The sequence below is a fragment of the Nannobrachium achirus genome, assembly GCF_963921795.1.
Source record: "Nannobrachium achirus genome assembly, chromosome: 20".
Classification (NCBI taxonomy): Eukaryota; Metazoa; Chordata; class Actinopteri; order Myctophiformes; family Myctophidae; genus Nannobrachium; species Nannobrachium achirus.
Window position 1 is genome coordinate 1,816,813 of NC_137827.1, and position 21,673 is coordinate 1,838,485.

The following is a 21,673-nucleotide window of genomic DNA, read 5'->3' on the forward strand; positions in this document are numbered from 1 at the left end:
AACAAGGTAGACCATTGATAAGGTCCATGTGAACTAGTCTGTTGAAGCTTATTCATTACAATGATCGCAAACGCTATGGTCGCGAGCGGCCTGGCCGTGCTCCGCAGTGCGGACAGCCGGTGAAAGACGGCTGCCACTTTCTCCGACTGCAGAACTCCACCCCCGCTTGCAAAAAGTGAATGTATTTTTCTGGTTGGCCAGTCAGGGAGTCTCAGGGACCAATCAGAAGGCTGACAAACGGTGAATTGGCATAACGAGTCATGAATTAAATAAGGGTAAAGATATAAGAAGAAAATGAAGATGATTCTGATGAATTGTCCCTCCTCTCTCCATGTCTCTCTCTCTCTCTCTCTCTCTCTCTCTCTCTCTCTCTCTCCCTCTCTCTCTCTCTCTCTCTCTCTCTCTCTCTCTCTCTCTCTCTCTCTCTCTCTCTCTCTCTCTCTCTCTAGGCGTGGACTCGGCCGAGGCCACAGCGTCAGTAAAGTACAACCGCAACAAGAACACTCTGACCAGCGAGCTCAACATCCCCGACTACGACCTGGAGGCGGGGCTACGGCTGTCCGTCACAAACACCAACACCAAGGGAAAGACCATGAGGGCCGTCACCGTAGACGTCACCAACAAGAACGTCCCACAGCTCACCCTGGTGGCGCGCACCAGGTACTGCATTCTGTTAGATAGATAGATAGATAGATAGTTAGATAGATAGATAGATAGATAGATAGATAGATAGATAGATAGATGAATATACACAGTATAAAATGCATTACATTAATGAAAATAGAATACAGTGAAAACAATCCTAAATAAAACACACAAAAAATGTTAAAAAACATAGCTATATAACTACAATATAAATGTACATTGTAGATTAGCTGGGTAACATGTCATTAGGTCGAACACCCTTTAGATCGACCACCAAACTCTAACCCAAACCCTAAACCTAACCTCAGTAACCGTGACGCAGGTGATTATCTAACCTATTTATTTACTTTTCAAGTTATCACTACTGCAATAACCAACACAACCAAAGCTTACATGAAAAAACACTTCATCAGAAAGTCACAACTTAGGGAAAAAGTAAATAGTTACCATTGTTGCTTGTTGGTCAACTTGGTCCTCCCGAAATGTACAGTTCTAGTTCTGTAGCAACTTTGGGACAGGTTGTGAGGTCGGTATCCATTTAATTCCAATAAATGTACATAGCGTCAAATGTCATTGTCCAGATCCAGAAACAAGAAACAGGCAAAACCAAACCTTTGGAATTCCAAAAGAGCAATTACTTTTATTAATATGAGACGTCCACAGTCAGTAATTAAGTGCTGTAGTCCATATTCCAGCTGTCCAATGAAAAAATCATGCTGTCCTTCCTCCAAACATGCTTCCACACCACAGCCAAAACAAAGTCGCCACATTATGATGTCATCACTCACTCTGAGAGCAGGTCCGGTTCTACGAGGGTGCTGAGGCCTGCTTTGCACCCTCATTTTGGCCAGGGAGCACCCCCACCTCTCAGTAATTCCCGAAATTTACATTATAATACAGTAGATCAGCATTGGCTGGCCACAACCGGTTTGGCACACACTCCCATTGGTATGCAAATTTAGCCTTTTGTTTTCACCTGGCCGATTTGAGTTGGGTATCCTTCACTTAAAGCATAGCACCCTCAGCCATTGTGGGCTGCCGCCGGCCCTGTCTGAGAGTCAACTGTAAGCTACTAGAAGTTTCAGGCCGCTGCGCGGCCCTCACCGCCATGTTGCGGCAGTGTGGTGTGTGTAATGGCCAAATATGTTTTTTTGAGAAAAAAAAATTTTTGAGAAAAAAAACATTTTGAGAAAAAAAGAATTTTTGAGAAAAAAAAATTTGAGAAAAAAAATTTTTTGAGAAAAAAAAGTTTTTGAGAAAAAAATTTTTGAGAAAAAAAAAATTGAAAAAAAATTTTTTTTGAGAAAAAAAAATGTTTGAGAAAAAAAAGTTTGAGAAAAAAAAAATTTAAAATAAAAAAATTGGTGATGCGATGACGTGGTGTATACGGATGTTACTGCGATTGAGGTGAAAGAGAAAAGTGGAAAGTTGTGAGCTAACTATTAGCTATTTTTGTGTGTGTGTGTGTGTGTGTGTGTGTGTGTGTGTGTGTGTGTGTGTGTGTGTGTGTGTGTGTGTGTGTGTGTGTTCTGGCTACGCCCCCCTCTGTTGAAATTGGATCCGCCGGTCCCATAGCTGGGAATAAGAGCCAATCACTGGTCACCATGGCAACGGGGGGCCAATGATGGAGTTATGGGAGGTATTCCCTATGTTCTCCCTACCTACATCTGACCTACGTCTGATCTAGCTATGAGTTGAAGTGGATGTGAAGTGGGCGTGAATGGGCTTGGAAGTGGGATGCGGCTCTAATAATAATAGATACAGGCTGCGACCGCGTATTTCCCGGTGAACCTAAGCACAATGGTGGGGGCTTGGGAGTGTGGGGAACACGCACCACTCAGGGCACTGGACCGAACCATTTGGGGATTTTAGACGGGGGGGGTTTTAAACATTATCGCTCGCGTTTAGCGCGTGATTTTCAGAATTCAGACCCCTAAAAGTTTGGCTTGGGGGTCCCTGACTGGGGGGGACGGGGGGGTCTTCTGGAAGTGAATGGAGGGGACGAAATTGGACCTGGAAGGTGACAAAAAACCCTTGTGCCCCCCGCCATTTTCGCGCCTGGTAGAATGGACATTAATGATGTTTCTATAACATGCCAACCTGTTGTAGAATGGACATTAATGATGTTTCTATAACATGCCAACCTGTTGTGCCTGCAGGATGGACATGATGAAGGATGCCCTGGTGCAGCTGGAGGTTCAGGTTCCCTCTCTGCAGACCGATGCCACCGTGAGCGCCACCCTGAGGACGGACCCGGCATTGACCCTGGGCCTGGAGGCTGCCCTCAATGCCCCGCAAACATCCTCCCTGCACAAAGTCACTGTCAAATACGGTAACCAAACATCCTCCCTGCACAAAGTCACTGTCAAATACGGTAACCAAACATCCTCCCTGCACAAAGTCACTGTCAAATACGGTAACCAAACATCCTCCCTGCACAAAGTCTCCATCAAATACGGTAACCAAACATCCTCCCTGCACAAAGTCACCGTCAAATACGGTAACCAAACATCCTCCCTGCACAAAGTCACTGTCAAATACGGTAACCAAACATCCTCCCTGCACAAAGTCTCCGTCAAATACGGTAACCAAACATCCTCCCTGCACAAAGTGTCCATCAAATACGGTAACCAAACATCCTCCCTGCACAAAGTCTCCATCAAATACGGTAACCAAACATCCTCCCTGCACAAAGTCTCCGTCAAATACGGTAACCAAACATCCTCCCTGCACAAAGTCTCCATCAAATACGGTAACCAAACATCCTCCCTGCACAAAGTCTCCGTCAAATACGGTAACCAAACATCCTCCCTGCACAAAGTCACCGTCAAATACGGTAACCAAACATCCTCCCTGCACAAAGTCACTGTCAAATACGGTAACCAAACATCCTCCCTGCACAAAGTCACTGTCAAATACGGTAACCAAACATCCTCCCTGCACAAAGTCTCCGTCAAATACGGTAACCAAACATCCTCCCTGCACAAAGTCACCGTCAAATACGGTAACCAAACATCCTCCCTGCACAAAGTCACTGTCAAATACGGTAACCAAACATCCTCCCTGCACAAAGTCACTGTCAAATACGGTAACCAAACATCCTCCCTGCACAAAGTCTCCGTCAAATACGGTAACCAAACATCCTCCCTGCACAAAGTCTCCGTCAAATACGGTAACCAAACATCCTCCCTGCACAAAGTCACCGTCAAATACGGTAACCAAACATCCTCCCTGCACAAAGTCTCCATCAAATACGGTAACCGTCAGCCAGCCAGGGTTGGGTTTGACAGCAGATCTTGATTTGGTTTTAGTCATAGTATTTTGAAATACAAATTTGTCACGTTTTAGTCATTCTGAAAGGTCCAATTTTAGTATACTGTTGACACAAATGTGTTTTGTCAGGTCTTGATGGTGTTGAAATGGCTGATTTTACACTTGGTTACATGCTGAAAATAGCTGTTTTTAATCCGAGGCACCCCTACATTATAATTTTCACTCCCAGCACCTTGTATTTATAGCATATGGTCGTTGTCGGGTGGAAACCTTGTATGTTCAAAACCGTTCATTTTGTATTTATCATCTATAAAATGTACTAAACTAGTGAAAACAGCAGATCTACAAGCACACAAAGCCTCGCATCGTTGTGTGCTTGTAGATGGGCTGTTTTCACTAGTTTTGTGCAACAGCTTTGTATGATGAAGCAGGGCCTTGCTTTACCAAAAGACAGTACACATTTGAAACTTGGAGATACGAGGTTTCTGCCCGACAGTGATTATGTTGCGAGGAAAACATTGAGATAATAGCCAGTTTGGTTAGAACTGACTGAAAATAACTACTAAATATTTTTTCTGGTGTCCAAATAAATTTCAAATATTATCAAATCATCTCGCGGCACCCCCGGACTGCCATCGCGGCACTCCAGGGTGCCCCGTCACCCCAGGGTGCCCCGTCACCCATTTTGAAAACCCCTGCGTTAGACTGATGATAGCTTCTTGGTTTACCTATGATCCAAGACCTGGATTACTATCTCTATTTGTGATGTCCTTGCTTATTGTAAATCACTCTGGATTAACCCATTTAGGCCTAGGATTATTGAATGCTTTAACTAGCAGACATACTTGTAGATCTGCTATTTAAAAAATAGCAGATCTACAAGCTCGCAGCGCGGCACTCGGTGCCGCGCTGTGAGCTTGTATATGCTATTTTTCAATAGCTAAAGCATAAAATAATAATACACAATACTTTGTACCCTTTCTGAATGGATTAAGAGTGTGTGATAAATGCCTACATTGTGGAATGGTTGTCTTGGCTAATAGTGATTGTTTTCCTCCTCCCAGACGAGGACAAGCTGGAGGTGGAGGTGAACACTGATCTGAGCTGTGAGCTGCAGACCCTCCTCCCCAACGCTGAGCTCCACCACAGGCAGCTCCAGAAGCTCCTAGACGACCTGCTGGACCAGACGGTGGCCAAGACCGACATGAAGCTGAGACACATCGTCACCAAGGGCATCCAGGTACCGTCTGTCTGTCTGTCTACGGCATAGACTGTTTTATCACAATCTAAAGGGCATCCAGGTACCGTCTGTCTGCCTGTCTACGGCATAGACTGTTTTATCATCAATCTAAAGGGCATCCAGGTACCGCCTGTCTGCCTGTCTGTCTACGGCATAGACTGTTTTATCATCAATCTAAAGGGCATCCAGGTACCGTCTGTCTGTCTGTCTACGGCATAGACTGTTTTATCATCAATCTAAAGGGCATCCAGGTACCGCCTGTCTGCCTGTCTACGGCATAGACTGTTTTATCATCAATCTAAAGAGCATCCAGGTACGGCCTGTCTGCCGGTCTACGGCATAGACTGTTTTATCATCAATCTAAAGGTCATCCAGGTACCGTCTGTCTGCCTGTCTACGGCATAGACTGTTTTATCATCAATCTAAAGGGCATCCAGGTACCGCCTGTCTGCCTGTCTACGGCATAGACTGTTTTATCATCAATCTAAAGGTCATCCAGGTACCGTCTGTCTGTCTGTCTACGGCATAGACTGTTTTATCACAATCTAAAGGGCATCCAGGTACCGCCTGTCTGCCTGTCTACGGCATAGACTGTTTTATCATCAATCTAAAGGGCATCCAGGTACCGCCTGTCTGCCGGTCTACGGCATAGACTGTTTTATCATCCAGGTACCGCCTGTCTGCCTGTCTACGGCATAGACTGTTTTATCATCAATCTAAAGGGCATCCAGGTACCGTCTGTCTGCCGGGCTACGGCATAGACTGTTTTATCATCAATCTAAAGGAGGTACCGCCTGTCTGTCTGCCTGTCTACGGCATAGACTGTTTTATCATCAATCTAAAGGAGGTACCGCCTGTCTGTCTGCCTGTCTACGGCATAGACTGTTTTATCATCCAGGTACCGCCTGTCTGCCTGTCTACGGCATAGACTGTTTTATCATCAATCTAAAGGGCATCCAGGTACCGCCTGTCTGCCTGTCTGTCTACGGCATAGACTGTTTTATCATCAATCTAAAGGGCATCCAGGTACCGCCTGTCTGCCTGTCTACAGCATAGACTGTTTTATCATCAATCTAAAGAGCATCCAGGTACGGCCTGTCTGCCGGTCTACAGCATCAATTTAAAAATACAATGGACCATAATTTAAACAAAACGCATGTCATGGTGATTGAAAGAAGATTTTATTAGGGTAATAAAAACAAAAATCCATTCACTTGAATGGAGCACAATCCACTGTTTGTCAGCCTTCTGATTGGTCCCTGAGACTCCCTGACTGGCCAACCAGAAAAACCATTCACTTTTCGCTACCAGGGGTGGAGTTATGCAGTGGGAGAATATCGCTTCTGTCTTCACAGCGGTGCCGTGATGTGGAGCACGGCCGGAGCGCAGTACGGCGCTGCGCGGTCATAGCGATTTAGATAATTATAATGAATAAGCTTCAACAGACTAGTTCACATGAACAACAATGATGTAACTAAGATTTTCGATTGGGTACATATATTTTAAATGGGCAGAATTACAATTAAAATACATGTTATGTTGACAGCCGGCCTATAATTCCACAACTTCCTACCCAAGATGCACTGCGCTTTCTCTCTCTCTCTCTCTCTCTCTGTATTCTGCCTGTTTCAGAGGATTAAACTAATTAAAACATGTATTTTCGGGGGGGAAACCCCTGTTTTGCAATGTAACTACTGTACTTTTGTGTTCCCTTTTTATTAATATCACGTAGATGTGTTTCTTTTGGTACTTTAAATAGCAATAATGAGGTTATGAAAAAAATATCCCCCCCATCCACTTCCATTATAAAAACAATCTGCCCTGGCTTTTTCGTCCCACCTTGTAACAAGAGCAAAATGGGGCGGGATTTGACAAAGAGTGGATTAGGCTACTTTTGGTACCAGCAGGGAGGAAAACAGCGAAACTAGCAGCCGTTCATATGAACTTTCTCTTGAAGTCTCGTCCTTTATCGCCTCAACTTGCAAGCCCCTGATTTTAATACACAACAATTATATCCCTTTCTCTCTCTCTCTCTCTCCCTCCCTCCCTCCTCTCTCTCTCTCTCTCTCTCTCCCCCCCCCCCCCCCCTGCAGGCAGCTCATATCTGGGTGGACAGGTTGTCTTCCAGCGAGCCCAACCTGAGGAGCAGGAGAAGCATCTCTGACCTCACCCTGCCCCCTCTGCCTGAAAAGCTCTTCCTACAGTCGTACGTTTGTGCTTTAATAATTGTATATGTTGTTCTACAATGTGTCGGCATGCTTTCTGATACGAACACATGTACCATAAAGACCTCTTTCTTTCGTTTTTGTTTAAAACCATTGGTGTGTGAATGTGTGAAGTGAGGACGCTGGTATCACCTGGCACTTTCGCCGTGGAGGAGAGTCTTCACCGCCGTTGAAGAGCCATTTCGCCTAAATGTTCAAGGAACCGTCTTTTTTATCCATTTTGCCTGGCTTAAAATGTAAGTCAGGTGTCTTTAAAGGACCTACACCATGAATTTTCACTTTTTCTATTTTAAAACCTTTTTTGGGGTCCCACTGGCACCTTCTATCCTCACAAAGTCCTGTACATTGTGTCTTTCTCTGGTTTTGGGAAGACAGAGATGAAAAGCTTTCCACGGGTTCTCAGAACAGTGCTGTTCTGAGAAAAACTTTTTTTTTCAAAAACTTTTTTTTCAAAAAACTTTTTTTTAAAAAACTTTTTTTTTCAAAAAAACTTTTTTTCAAAAAACTTTTTTTTCAAAAAAAAAATTTTTTTCAAAAACTTTTTTTTTCAAAACATTTTTTTTTCAAAAACTTTTTTTTTCCAAAAAACTTTTCTTTTTCAAAACATTTTTTTTTTTTTTTTACTTTTTTTTTTATACATAAATACAATGCAGGTGGGGTTGATTGTCTAATGTAGATTAACTTTCAGTAATGTCTGGTCTAGCAACGGTCGCCCTGTGTCATTTGACAGTAGGCCTATAACATACAACATAGGCCTACAGTAGGCTATAATCAGAGCTGCAACATTATCCTATTTTTGTATTGGCCCAATATTAACATTATTTGTTGTCAACGTGGGGTCCGGGGAGGAGTGAAGAGGAGGGGAGGGGGGAGGGGTGGAAAAACCCCACTAGATGCGCCCCTGAGCAAACATAGGCCGTTTTGGTATTGCAGCTGGAGAGCCTCATTATAGTAGAGCTAGAACAAACAAAAAGAATGGTCAGAGTGTTTGTTGAGGGTTAAAACCTGTCTAAGACTCAATTTTGAGCATATATTTATACAAAAAATATAGTTTTAAAAGCATGGTGTAGGCCCTTTAACTAGGCAACGATGACACGCGATGCAGCGCACTGGCCGGGCTGCCATGCTGTGGGCAGTCAGACAGACAGACAGACAGACAGACAGGGAGACAGACAGACAGACAGAATTTGGCACTGAGCAGAGGAGAGCGCACCAGAAACAGACATGGAAAGTTTATGCTTGCGGGTGGATCTGCGCGCCTCCCACCAGAACAATTTTTGCTGCCTTTCCCTAAAGCAGGGTTTCCCAAACTTTTTTGTCTCAGGGCACCCCATGAATATTTGTTTTCATCCGAGGCACCCCTACATTATATCGTCATTGTCAGGTGGAAACCTTGTATGTCCAAAACCTTCTCTTTTTGTGTTATTTTAAAAACAAAAATAGTGAAAACAGCAGATCTACAAGCACACAACGCCTCGCATCATGTGTGCTTGTAGATCTGCTATTTCCACTAGGCCTACTTACTTGTGTGACACTTTTGTATGATGAAGTAGGGCTTTTATTTGACCAAAAAACATACACATTTGAAACTACAAGGTTTTTGCCTGACAGCGACGATATTCATCAATTTCAGATAACAGTTCAATAATATATATTTCTATATATATTTCTCTATATATTCCAACAGTGACAGTGTGTTCAGATACCAGTTCAATAATATATATTTCTATATATATTTCTATATATATTCCAACAGTTCAATAATATATATTCCTATATATATTTCTCTATATATTCCAACAGTGACAGTGTGTTCAGATACCAGTTCAATAATATATATTTCTATATATATTTCTCTATATATATTCCACAGTGACAGTGTGTTCAGATACCAGTTCAATAATATATATTTCTATATATATTTATCTATATATTCCAACAGTGACAGTGTGTTCAGATACCAGTTCAATAATATATATTTCTATATATATTTCTCTATATATTCCACAGTGACAGTGTGTTCAGATACCAGTTCAATAATATATATTTCTATATATATTTCTCTATATATTCCACAGTGACAGTGTGTTCAGATACCAGTTCAATAATATATATTTCTTTATATATTTCTCTGTATATTCCAACAGTGACAATGTGTTCAGATACCAGTTCAATAATATATATTTCTATATATATTTCTATATATATTCCAACAGTTCAATAATATATATTTCTATATATATTTCTCTATATATTCCAACAGTGACAGTGTGTTCAGATACCAGTTCAATAATATATATTTCTATATATATTTCTCTATATATTCCACAGTGACAGTGTGTTCAGATACCAGTTCAATAATATATATTTCTATATATATTTCTCTATATATTCCAACAGTGACAGTGTGTTCAGATACCAGTTCAATAATATATATTTCTATATATATTTCTCTATATATTCCACAGTGACAGTGTGTTCAGATACCAGTTCAATAATATATATTTCTATATATATTTCTCTATATATTCCACAGTGACAGTGTGTTCAGATACCAGTTCAACAAGGACCGCTGGTCCCTGTCCCTGCCGGTCCCTCTGGGAGGTCAGAGCTCTGAGGACCTGGGGGTCCCCTCCTCCCTGTCCATCCCAGAGCTGGTAGTCCCCGAGGTGGGCCTCCACGTGCCCGCCACACGCTACCCGCTGCCCGCCTTCACCGTGCCACGGACCTGGCAGCTCACGCTGCCCCTGCTGGGCCTGGCAGAGTACTACACCAAGGTCAACAGCAACCTGTACAACTGGGAGGCCACCCTGTCTGGAGGTACGTCTGTCTCTGTATGTGGGGTGGACTGGGCAACTGGCATACCGGGCATATGCCCGGTGGGCTGACTATAAGAGTGGGCCTTTTTGAGCGGTGGTCACACCGTCTCCATAGCGTGGCCGTGTGTGTATCCGTGTCTGTGTGTCTGTCTGTCTGTCTGTCTGTAGCCTCTGGTGTATGTAGCCTCAGTACCCTGGGTGACCAGAGAGGTGCTGTTGAGTCTAGCCTGGCCTGTGCATCAACTGCAATACACACACACACACACACACACACACACACACACACACGCACCCCCCCCCCCCCCCCCCCCCCCCCCCCCCCACCGCTCAGTTCACACGGGTGTGATTTTTATATAATTTTTGGCCACCATTTTAGGATAGTCACAGTAATTTGGGGGCTGGGTGGTCACTAAGCGGAGAGGGCCAATCCTTCAGTAGCACCGCACACAGAGCAGAGAGACATCACATGATTGGCCCACTGGCTTGTCTATCATCTGAATACCAGCCTAATAGCCCAATCACAGGCTGCTGTGGCCCAGGAGTCCCACCCACACACTTAACAGCAGATAGAAGCCCACAACGCGCCGAGGCAGCGGCGTGTTGTGGGCTTGTAGATCTTCTATGTTTGGTCCGCGCCGGTTGTGGTGGGCCGGTCTGGGCCAAGATGCCAGGGCCGGATTTATGTCCCAGTCCGGCCCTGTGTAAAGATTAACCCACTGGTTCCCAAACATTGGGTCGGAACCCATTTGTGGGCTTATAGATCTGCTATTTTCGCAGACATTTTAATCCAGACCGATTTACTGTAAGCCAGGTAAACTCAAAGGTAATATGTCAAATGCATAGAAATAGTGAATCAAGGATCATTTAGTAGGTAAACCAAGGATCATATGTCATCAACTATACACTCTATAGGCCTATAGATACCTTTTTGACTGAAGTGCCATGTTTACATTTTCTCTATAGTCAGTGTGCCATGTCATAATTAAATATTTCCAACTGATTTTGGTTGTCCATAGGCTAACAACCTTTATTGTTTTGTTCTTTGTTCTTTAGAAATGTGTTCATTCACATGGACGATCATTCTCTCAGAATCCCTCCCCAGTCAGAGTTAGGAGTTTGAATTAATGTAGAATTATGTGCAGACTGCAGGATTGATGTAAGGGGACTTAATTTAACTGACTAAACCTTTTTTGAATGTTTAATTTGAAAAGAAAAACCTCTTTCTCACACTTACTGTATGCCCAGTGTGCCAGTGATCATCCTCTCCTGTGCCAATGTTTGCCCTGCCCCGGCCTGGATGGATGCCAGGGCAATAAATGAACCTGGCATCAGTCTACATATCATGCTATCGAAATGTCACTTTAACCTTTGCATAAGACTGCATGCTCGTCAAGGCCAGGGAAAGAGCTACGGGCTGAGGTGGGGAGGGAGGTTTTTTTTAGGAGAGGACTGGGCTGGGAGCGTGTCGCTGTTACTACATGTCATCTTTTCGACACCCGACTCTAAACCTCACCCTAACCTTAACCTCCGTGGAGTGAGTCTTTAACCCTCACCCTAACCTTATCCTCCATGGAGTGAGTCGCTAACCCTCCGGTCCAAATGATGGGCGTTCGCAAAAGCGAGATTTCCCCGACTGGGCTGAGGAGAGAGAGAGAGGGGAGTGGAAGGGGTTTGGCCTGGCAAGGGCCAAGATGTTACTGGCTTGACTTGCTCTGTGGTTTTTAATAGTGTAATTCTAATCAGATCGATCATTCTCCCATCACAGGTAACACCACGGTGGACGACGTCCCCAGTTACATGGCTCAGTACAAAGTCATGGCTCAGTCTCCCCTCAACCTGCTGTCCTACAAGCTGGAAGGTAAACCCACAACCAGTACCAACTAACTGGTACTGATTCTCAAAGTCGGGTCCGAATGGTCCTTTTACGGGTCTGTAACTCAGAGAGTGTAGAAATGGAACCAAATGCACCCGTAACTCTCAGAGTTAACAGTAAATTACTTCAGTAAATCACTTCTGCACTGCCTACGGAACTCGCTTTCCTTGTAGCCTATAATATTGCTTAATTAGAAAATGAGCCCCCGCTGTGGTCCCAGTGCCCTAACCCTCACACTGGTCTGTGGTCCCAGTGCCCTAACCCTCACACTGGTCTGTGGTCCCAGTGCCCTAACCCTCACACTGGTCTGTGGTCCCAGTGCCCTAACCCTCACACTGGTCTGTGGTCCCAGTGCCCTAACCCTCACACTGGTCTGTGGTCCCAGTGCCCTAACCCTCACACTGGTCTGTGGTCCCAGTGCCCTAACCCTCACACTGGTCTGTGGTCCCAGTGCCCTAACCCTCACACTGGTCTGTGGTCCCAGTGCCCTAACCCTCACACTGGGGGGTCCTAACCCTCACACTGGTCTGTGGTCCCAGTGCCCTAACCCTCACACTGGTCTGTGGTCCCAGTGCCCTAACCCTCACACTGGTCTGTGGTCCCAGTGCCCTAACCCTCACACTGGGGGGTCCTTGAATATAAAAACTGAACGACACTATCCTGGAACCAGAGGCCATCACCATGCTGGCTTATAAAGAGCAAGCCCTGAACCATAACAGGTCTGAAACTCTGAGAGTGTTCAGATGGACCTTACAGGGTCCATTTGGTTCAGAGTGTTCAGATGGACCTTACAGGGTCCATTTGGTTCAGAGTGTTCAGATGGACCTTACAGGGTCCATTTGGTGTTCAGATGGACCTTACAGGGTCCATTTGGTTCAGAGTTATGAGAGTGTTCAGATGGACCTTACAGGGTCCATTTGGTTCAGATGGACCTTACAGGGTCCATTTGGTTCAGAGTGTTCAGATGGACCTTACAGGGTCCATTTGGTTCAGATGGACCTTACAGGGTCCATTTGGTTCAGATGGACCTTACAGGGTCCATTTGGTTCAGATGGACCTTACAGGGTCCATGAGAGTGTTCAGATGGACCTTACAGGGTCCATTTGGTTCAGATGGACCTTACAGGGTCCATTTGGTTCAGAGTGTTCAGATGGACCTTACAGGGTCCATTTGGTTCAGATGGACCTTACAGGGTCCATTTGGTTCAGATGGACCTTACAGGGTCCATGAGAGTGTTCAGATGGACCTTACAGGGTCCATTTGGTTCAGATGGACCTTACAGGGTCCATTTGGTTCAGAGTGTTCAGATGGACCTTACAGGGTCCATTTGGTTCAGATGGACCTTACAGGGTCCATTTGGTTCAGATGGACCTTACAGGGTCCATTTGGTTCAGAGTGTTCAGATGGACCTTACAGGGTCCATTTGGTTCAGAGTGTTCAGATGGACCTTACAGGGTCCATTTGGTTCAGAGTTATGACAGTCCTTGCAAATAAAACATGTGAGAACCACAGCTATACTCCTACCATACAGTATATAATACGGCTGACTGGTTAAGTTAGCAATGACCATGTATAGTCACACTTTAGGACAGATTATATGCTGACACAGAGAGGTATAAGTCACAGGAGGTTGTCAGCTGTTGGTTTGACAACTGCAGGCAAATCTAAATGAGTGTGAGAATTGCTTTAAATTAAGTTCTACAGAGTTGAACGTAAGTAGGATAAATACACATTTGACAGTCTATGAATATTTCTTTCTCTTGTGTTCCAAGGAACAGGGATGATGTCTGGGAGGATCCAGGACAACCTGAAGTACCTGGTGAACAGCTCCTTCAGCCACAGCCTGGTGGAGGCCAGCTTCAGCGGCCTGGAGACGCTGACCATCACGGACACGGTCCTGGCCAGAGCCAGCTACAAGGTGGAGGCTTCCAGCCCTCTGGGCCTGCGTGCCTCTCTCTCCTATGCCGCCAAATCCACGTCCGGCGAGGAGGTGACGGGAGACGGCACGCTGGAAACCTCGCTCAAAGCCGGCCCGCTGTTCGCCGACACCAGCTACACCCACAGCTACGCCCTGCACCCCCGCGCCAGGCGGGGCCGCGGGGAGTCCGTGCTGCGCGTCGTCTCGCCGCTCGGCGAGCTTCACAACGCCGTCCAGGGAGTCTACGAGAACGCCGAGCTGTCCGTGGTGTCCAAGACCAACGCGCTGGACGACGCCCTCCGGCACGTGGCGGAGCTCAAGTACAAGGACGCCCAGCTGACGCTGAAGTGCAACGCCGCCGCCGCCGGCCTCGGCGCCTCGCTCCAGAACAAGGTGGAGCTGGGCGTCTCCGGTCAGATGGCCGTGGTCAGGGTGGAGTCGCAGGCGGATGACGACACCAACAGACTCTACTCCCTGGTCACAAGCTCCCTGGACTCCAACGGACTGGAGGTGAACTCGGAGGCTTCGCTCACCTTTGCGGCGGGCCGCGGCTTGCACAAAGCCTCGCTGACGGTGGGCGGGAGCGGCCTACTCACCAGCGGCACCAACAGCATCCAGTGCAGCCCCGTGACCTTCGAGAACGTGTTTGACGGCGTCATAGACGGCAATGGAGCGACGCTGTCCTCAAAGTCCAAAGCGATGGCCGAGGAAAGCAGGGGAGAGCTGAACGTGGAGGGGAAAGTGACCGCCGCAGAGGCCTCTCTGAGCGGGATCCTGAAGGGCTACGCTCACGACGCCAGCACCAGGAACACCCTGGACATGGTCCTGAACAACAGGGCTTTGACCCTCAGCAGCAGCGTGGCAGGATCCCTGCAGCAGATGAAGACGGAGAACAGCAACACGCTCACCCTCACCCTGTGGACGCTGGCCCTGCGCTCCAAGACGGAGAACTTCATCTGTGAAGACGTTTACTACAAACACGACGTCAAGGTCAACATGAAACCCTTCATCACCTCCGTAGACCTGACCAACGACCTGAAGCTGTACGACGCCAACCTCAACAACGAAGGCCACCTGAAGGTGGAGCCGATCAAGGTCGACCTGACCGGGAGTGTAAAAGGATCCTACGGAGACAGTCAGGAAATTAAACACGCCTACGAGATCAAATATGACGACTTAGCCGGCGCGGTCAAGTGGAGCACGTCCGCGAACATCGCGGAAGCTCAGCTGAGTCACAACTGCGAGCTGGAGTTCGCAGGACTTTCCTCCAAGTCCATATGTGAAGCCCGGGTCAACTCGGAGCCCCTGATTCTGGACGGCACGGTGCGCACCATGGCGCAGCCGTTCAGCTTCACAGTCGACGCCCTCGTCAACGGCAACGGGCAAGTTGAGCTCTACAGGAAGCACATCGGACAAGTCTTCAGTAAACTGCTTGTGAAAGTTGAACCTCTGGCTCTGGCGTACTCCCACGATTACAGGGTGTCCACCCTGCATAAGCTTGAAGACGGCGAGACGACCATTTATATCGACAACAAGTTCGATGGCCTCCTGACGCCCAGTGAGCAGTCTCTGACCTGGAAGAACAAAAACAACCTGAACGACCACGCTTACAGCCAAGACGTCGCCGTCTACAACGATCCCGAGAAGACCGGAGCAGAGTTTGCGGCCGCGCTGCTAACCGACCTGTTCAGCCAGTCGGGCGCGGCCAGAGAGAAGAGGTCGGAGCCAGAGAAGCAGGAATTTAACGTCGCCGGTTTCCTCAAGTACGACAAGAGCAGCGACTGTCACATCATCCAGATTCCTTTCATCGAAAGCTTCCCCCTCGCCTTCGAGCAGCTGAAGAGCGCCCTGGTGAACGCCCTGGAGTCGCTGGAGGACTTCATCAACAGCCTGGACATGAACCACATCATGAGCAGGTTCAGAGCCGGGCTGGACGAGCTGCCCACGCAGGTGCAAGACTTCATGACGCAGCTGGACATGGACAACAGAGTGAACGAGGTGAAGGAAACGCTCGCCTACCTGACCAAGGAGTTTGCCGTGACCATGGAGGACCTGGAGCTCGCCATGGAAAACCTGAGAGGAGATCTGGAGAAGTCGTTGACGGACCTCGCGGTCCAAATCAAAGACCTCTTCCTCAAGGCAAAGGACTACGTGGAGACGGGAGACTACGCTCACGCGGTGTCGACCGTCCTCTCAAACATCGGACAAGAGCTCAGGGACTTTGATGAGAAGTACCGCATCAGGGACTCGCTTGTCAAATTAATCGCCGCCATTCAAGATATCATCGGCCAGATTGATGTTCAGAAGCTGGCTGAGAGCAGCGTTGCGTGGCTGCAGGATGCTGACGCCTTGAGCGGCGTCAAGGAAAACGTCCTGCAAAAACTGAGCGATTTCAAAGAGGCCGTATACAGCTTCGACGTGATCAGGTTTTTCCAGGATCTGCGGGATCACATCCTTTCCTTTGATTGGAGCGTGTACTTTGAGCAGTTATCCTCTCAGGTGCCCACCTCGGAGATAGCTGGAGTTATTGAATCTATGAAAGACGTTGTGGTGAACTGGATCGAAGAGTACGAAATCCCCAACAAACTCAACGCAGTGTACTTCTACCTCAGAGATCTAGTTATTAAATATGATATTGATCAAAAGTTTAAAGATTTATTGGACCAAGCGGTGGTTCTGATCAAAGAATTCAAAATGGAAGAGACGGTGCAGGCCGTGGCGGATGCCTTGAAAGCCATAAACTTTGAATATGCTTTTGACAAAATGATGGGATTCCTGACTTACCTGACGGATCAACTGAAAGCCATCGATTTCAAGCAGAGCATCGACGAACTCAACGAAAGGATTTCATCGACCCTGCAGTCCATGAAGGACTTCGACTACAACGCGTTCGTCGACTACGCCAACGAGAAGATCGCCGAACTCACGAACGACGTCAACGAGCAGATCAAGGCGTACGAGCTCGTCGAGAAAGTGGAGGCCGTGCGGGAGTTCATCAGGGAGCTTCAAACCGCTGCCGTCAACTACATCGAGAAGCTCAAAGAGACGAAGGTGGCCGAGTTGGTGAGAAGGCTGAACGCCATGCTGGACACCACGGCCTACAGCGACATCAAGATGAAGGCGCAGGAAATGCTGGAGGACATGAGGCAACGCATCGTCCAGATGGACATCAGAGACGAGATGCGCGTCCACCTCCAGAGGGCGAGCGAGTCCTACACCAACATCGTCGCGTACGTCTCCCTCAAGCTCGACGACTTGATGGAATGGATCCGCGGTCTGAAGGACCACGAGATCATCGACCAGATCAAGGAGGCCATCAACGGCGTCCTGGAGGCGCTGAAGATGGCCGAACTTGAGTTCCAGAGCTTCACCGTCCCTCTCACTGACCTGGCCGTCCCGGCCTTTACCGTCAACCTGAACCGCCTGCAGGACATCAGCCTCCCAGCTCAGATCTCCATCCCAGAGTTCACCGTCCTGGGCTCCTACACCATCCCTGCCTTTACCATAGACTTTGAAGCCATGAAAGCAAAGATCCTTGAAGCCGTAGACTACCTCAGAGAGCTGGAGATTACCATACCCGAACCGGAGGACGTTTTTGGAGAACTAAGAGCTCTCTATCTAAATTTCGACATACCAGATTTCACCTTACCTGAAATAACGCTTTCGGAAATCAAGTTCCCAGCTATCAACGTCCCAAAACTAAACCTGGACAATTTTGAAATCACAATGCTTCCCATCCCGGATATAAAGTTGCCAGAGATTCCCGGTGACATTTGTATTCCAGTTTTTGGCAAACTCCACGGACAGTTTAGGGTGAACTCTCCGCATTACGTGCTTTTGACAACGGCGTCGTTTGAGAACTCAACGACCGCACCGAAGAACCAGCAGTTCACCGCCACCCTGACCTCTCAGGCCAAGTCCACCATCGAGTTCCTGGATCATGCTTTGGACGCCACCGCTCGTCTAGAGGCTCCCAGAATGAAGAAGCTACTGTTCACCGAGACCCTGAAAGCTTCTCATGCAGCCCTGGAGGTGGATCACGCAGGGTCGCTGACTATCACTGGCTCCTCTGCCGAAGCTACATCAAAGACCACTACCAAAGTCACCACCCCCGTGTACGCAGCTAACCTGGTCAACAACATAGCTTTCACGCTGAGTAATGGCGTATCTGCAGCTGCACGAACCGCACGGGCAGAGCCCCGGGCAGATATGATATCTGCAACAATGGACACGATCTACAACCATGACCTGAACATCCCTTCGGCTGAAATCTCCAGTCAAGCAGCCATGACTCAAAATGTTGCAGCCATGATAGAATCTGGCACAGTTTCTTTAACCGTTGGAACTGACGGTAATGGAAAATGGTCCATTCAAGACTACACAGACGAGGGCACACACAAAAGCAACCTGGAATTCACCATCAACTCTGGCACCGCCAGGTTAACCTTTGAAGGAGAAACGGACAGCATGGCCTTGAAGTCAAAGCAAAGAGTAAACGCTGAGTCGGTCATCCTAAGCCACGTTACTGTTGAGGCCAGAGCCGAGACCGAAGCTCCGTTCGTCAGGAGCAGTGTCATGGTTCTGAATGGAGAGGCTCGTGTCGCAGACCTGAGGATAGCAGTGACCGCCGCCCACAACGCCGAGCTCACCGGGAGACTGAGCGGATCCATTTCGAACACCTTGGAGTTCTTGGCCCGTCCGTTTGAGATCGCGTTGGACTCCAAGAACAAAGGGAACTCAAAGATCATCTTGCCACTGAGACTCACCGGCAAGGTGGACCTCCAGCATGACTACAGCCTTGCTCTCAACTCGGAGAGGCAGCGGGCCGGTTGGTTGGCGCTGGCCAGGTTCAACCAGTACAAGTACAATCACAACGTCGTCGTGGATAACAACGAGCAGGAAACGTTCCTCCATGTAGCAGCAAATGGAGAGGCTAACCTGGAGTTCCTGACGGTTCCCCTCAGCGTGCCTGAGATGACGGTGCCCTACCTGGACATGACCACACCTGAGGTGACAGAGTTCTCTTTGTGGGAACATGCTGGTCTCAGGACCCTGCTGACCACTCCCCAGCAGTCGTTTGACATGAACATGAAACTCCACTACCATAAGAACCCTGACATGCACAGCTTTGATTTGGACCTGGAGCCGTTCTACAACACCATACACCACAACGCCATGGTCCTCCGCGGCCAGTTTGAACGAAGCAGGGACGCGGTCGTGGAACTTCTGAAAGGTTCTTACAACCAAGCCAAGGTGCAGTACGTCAAGCACAAGATGGACACGTCCGGCCAGCCCCCCAGAATCTTCACCGTACCCGGGTACAAGGTGCCCGTCCTAAACATCCAGGTGTCCGCCTTCACCGCAGAGTTGCCCGCCTTCAACTACTTTGTTCCCAAAGAGGTGAGCACGCCCAGCTTCAAAGTCCCGGCCATGGGTTTCTCGGTGCCCTCCTATACCCTGGTGTTGCCCTCTCTGGAGCTGCCCGTCATTCACGTTCCCGAGACCCTGAGCGAACTGACCCTGCCCGCCTTCACGCTCCCCGACATGCAGAACCGCGTCCTGGTCCCGGCCATGGGGAACGTGACGTACGACTTCTCCTTCAAGTCCAGCGTGATCAGCGTGAGCGCCAACGCCGGCCTCTACAACCAGTCGGACGTCGTCGCCCGCTTCGGAGCCTCCTCGGTGTCCGTGTTCGAGATCCTGAACGGCAAGCTGGAGGGCACGTCCAGCCTGGCCAGGAAGAGGGGCATCAAACTGGCCACCAGCGTGGCTCTGGAGCACCGCAACGTGGAGGCCAACCACGACTGCACCGTCAGCCTCAGCAAGCGCAGCGCCGAGGCCTCCGTCAACAACGGCGCCAAAGTCCACTTCCCGTCCCTCAGTCTGGAATTCAATCAGGAGCTCGTTGGAAGCACCAAGACGAAGCCCAACGTCGGCTCCAAGTTCAACCTCAAGTACATGTTTAACAATGCGTTGATGGACGCCGTGGGCAAAGGGAACGTTGAGCATAACCTGGCGTTGGAAGCGCTCACCTCCCACCTCTCGCTGGAGACGTCCACCAAGGCCAAGACGGACGTAACGATGATGAGCGCTTACGACGTCGCCGGAGAGCTGGTCAACGAGGCCAACTTCTACCTCAACGCCAACGGCCTGCGTTCCACCGTTAAGACGGACCTCAGCACCAACCTCGACCGCCGTCCTGTGGAGGAGGAGGAGGAGGGGAGCCGCAACAAACGGAGCGCGGGCGTCAACGTCTTAAGGTTCGGCACGAGCGAAAACCTGGCCCTGGAGGTGTCCCTGCGCCGAGCGTACGCCACGCTGGACACCACCAGCGACAACAACGCCGACCTTGGGTTTTTCACCACCAACGGGAAGCACGTGGTCAAAGCCACCTTCGAGTTCGTCCCGCTGACGACCCTGAAGGCTACGATGCACGTGGACGCGGTTCAACCCAGCAGTCTGGGTCACTCCGGGCTCCTGCAGGACCTCAACCTGGACGTCAGCTACGAGAAGCAGTCTCTGAGTTGGAGCGGCAAGGAGCAGCTGGGCTCCGTCATCCTGGCCTCAGACGTCCTCCTGTCCAACGACGAGTCGGACGTCCGTGCGGACGCCTCGGCGTCCCTGGAGGGACACCTGGCCTTCCTGAAGGCCGCCAGGCTTCCGGTCTACCAGAAGCCCCTGTGGGACGTCCTGAAGCTGGACCAGGTCACCCACGTGGACAGGCTGCAGTTCCTCAACGTGTCCACCAGCGTGGTGTACACCAAGAGCCAAGACGGCCTGGAGTTCGCCATCCCTGCGACGCTGTTTGAGAACGGCGTGACTTTCAGCATCCCCGAGTTCACGCTGGCCCCGCCCACCTGGCTGAGTGACATCCTGGACGCGTACGAAGGCGAACCCGCCGCACCCGATGGCGTCACCCTGCCGCAGGTGGGTGACCAATGACCATACCTGAACGCTTTTATTTAAACCTCTTTTACTGACTGGGTGCTCGGTCTACGTTAGTTTGTCTAGATCAGGGGTCTTCAACGTTTTCAGGCCAAGGACCCCTTAGTTGAGAGAGAGATGAAGCAGGGACCCCTTAGCTGAGAGAGAGATGAAGCAGGGACCCCTTAGTTGAGAGAGAGATGAAGCAGGGACCCCTTAGCTGAGAGAGAGATGAAGCAGGGACCCCTTAGTTGAGAGAGAGATGAAGCAGGGACCCCTTAGCTGAGAGAGAGATGAAGCAGGGACCCCTTAGTTGAGAGAGAGATGAAGCAGGGACCCCTTAGTTGAGAGAGAGATGAAGCAGGGGCCCCTTAGTTGAGAGAGAGATGAAGCAGGGACCCCTTAGTTGAGAGAGAGATGAAGCAGGGACCCCTTAGCTGAGAGAGAGATGAAGCAGGGACCCCTTAGTTGAGAGAGAGATGAAGCAGGGACCCCTTAGTTGAGAGAGAGATGAAGCAGGGACCCCTTAGTTGAGAGAGAGATGAAGCAGGGACCCCTTAGTTGAGAGGGAGATGAAGCAGGGACCCCCACAACCTGTTCATAGATTCCATATAGTTTCATTGTTTGACAGCACAATCATCAGTGTATTTTGGATTCATGTCAATTTGTGTTTTCAGATATTTAACCACTTGAACCGTCAATACTTAAAAAACACTTGACCTTTCACTCTGTTCTTAGTCTGCTCTTTTTTCCCTC

The 21,673-nt window shown here is 48.6% G+C and overlaps 1 protein-coding gene across 1 annotated transcript in view; it reads left to right on the plus strand.

The window, feature by feature from the left end:
• Positions 1 to 21,673, plus strand: part of apoba (apolipoprotein Ba) — an 86,483-nt gene that overhangs the window by 51,613 nt on the left and 13,197 nt on the right. The window contains exons 21-27 of the mRNA XM_080751450.1: positions 450 to 660; positions 2,805 to 2,977; positions 4,983 to 5,158; positions 7,252 to 7,364; positions 9,920 to 10,203; positions 11,968 to 12,060; positions 13,848 to 20,920. Coding sequence (XP_080607576.1) covers positions 450 to 660; positions 2,805 to 2,977; positions 4,983 to 5,158; positions 7,252 to 7,364; positions 9,920 to 10,203; positions 11,968 to 12,060; positions 13,848 to 20,920 — 8,123 coding nt within the window. The remainder of the gene's footprint in view (positions 1 to 449; positions 661 to 2,804; positions 2,978 to 4,982; positions 5,159 to 7,251; positions 7,365 to 9,919; positions 10,204 to 11,967; positions 12,061 to 13,847; positions 20,921 to 21,673) is intronic.